Source organism: Squalius cephalus (assembly GCF_949319135.1).
Source record: "Squalius cephalus genome assembly, chromosome: 10".
Lineage (NCBI taxonomy): Eukaryota > Metazoa > Chordata > Actinopteri > Cypriniformes > Leuciscidae > Squalius > Squalius cephalus.
In genome coordinates this window covers 21,555,474-21,557,123 of record NC_137131.1, presented here as the reverse complement: position 1 = coordinate 21,557,123, position 1,650 = coordinate 21,555,474, and the positions used below count along the sequence as shown (strand labels likewise).

General features: G+C 42.6%; 1 protein-coding gene across 1 annotated transcript; it reads right to left on the bottom strand.

Annotated features, from left to right (window-relative positions):
- Positions 1–344: 344 nt before the first annotated feature.
- On the bottom strand, positions 345–1,376 carry LOC307166197 (putative inhibitor of apoptosis; the record flags this gene model as incomplete). The annotated part of the gene is made up of 1 exon (XM_079884413.1): positions 345–1,376. One exon carries the CDS (start codon positions 1,374–1,376, stop codon positions 345–347), a length of 1,032 nt encoding a protein of 343 aa, XP_079740539.1.
- Positions 1,377–1,650: the final 274 nt, after the last annotated feature.

Below are 1,650 nucleotides of genomic sequence, written 5' to 3'. Positions count from 1 at the left end.
ACGTGTAGGTGTACGATGATTTATCAGCAAATTACTTTTGTTTGAAGAAAAACTTAAATCAGCTGGTGCTTGATAACTATTGAAGTTATGATGCGATATTTATCACGTTTTAATTTTAACTCAATACTCTATGAACTTTAACATCTTGTTGGTCAAATTAACTTAAAGCCTGCGCATCCTAGCTACTTTCTAAATGTGTGTAACAGAACTTATGGTGAACAATTTAGCCATATGTTTTAAACGTGTAATGTTTAAACAAATTTTGTTATTCGACTCAGTGAAAATAATAAACTTCTCCTTTGTTTTTATCATTTATTAAGTTAAATGCAAATGATAGGAAAACTTTAGGATAGGAAAGTACGGACAGCGCCTTTGACCAATCCTCTACATATGGGGCACTTGCGCAGAGAAGGTGCACATTCTTTGCACACAACTAGGTGACCACAGGGGATGAAGACAATGTTCACTTCCTTATCCATGCAAACTTTGCATGTGCGCTCCTCTTGAAGTCTTTTTAACTGTTCCTCCATAGGCAAGTCTGAAAGATCTTGACTAGGGGATGCAGCTTCATTTGTCTGGGGCGTCGGGCCACACTCAAATTCCATCTCTAAAGCAGACTTCACCACAGGATTGTTCTCTTGTTCTCTCACAAATTCTCTTGAGTCGCTGTCTCCATTAGTCAATAGCTGCTCAAATAGTCTTGGCAATCTTGCTTGAATCTGATGAACAAACTCTTGGCCCTTTTCTTGCAAGAGGTATTCACATCTTGGAAACCACTTGGCATGTTCTACCCATGGATCATCACCAGACTCCCAACATCCGAGTACACCATCGCAACAAAAGCACTTCACGTCAACATTACGACCAACATAGTAAAAACCAGCCTTAGCCATTTGTTCTGGTCGAACAGTTATTCTTGAGGGCCAGTAGACAAATGTGAGCAACCTTTCTTCACACCGTTGCATTGCCGATACATTGAAAGGGCTAGATAAAGGTACATTATCTGCACAGTCACCTCGAACGAAACGGCAGTTGGGGTAATGCCTCTGGTGTTCTGATACTGCACGATCTCCCGGTTCCCAGTTGCTAAGCTGGCCTCCACAACTGAAGCAAGCCACTCTGTCGCCCTGGCCAAGGTAGTAGAAACCAGCTTTGGCAAGCTCGGCCGGAGATAATGCAGCAGGAGTCCATTTCTTAAAGGTGTCAAGGCGTTCCTGTTCCCGACGCATGCCAAGATTGTGACAAGCCGGAGGGCGCTGGTGAGACATATCCTGGTGAGACATATCCATGTAACCCACCCGCTCCTCTGTTTGGCCTGAAACGGATGCCGTGGTGGTCGATGTTACGGGTGTGGACATATAGTCCAACATTTGCATTGCGAAAAGGCACTTTTGATGAAGGCTCTGGATGAAGACATAAAATTGTGACCACTCAAACCCTTCTCTCTGCCGGACATCCCATGACTAGTGTCTAGTCGTCCGAACACATAATCTTATTAAACTGATTAAATACCGTCTATGATGCAGGACCCGATGCTAAGAACAAAATCAAATTTTGTTCAACAACACAAAATGTCCTTTTTCTGTTCTGTACACAGCGGGCAATTTAGTTGTATCATTTGAAAAATCACCACACAATTTCAGGTATTCA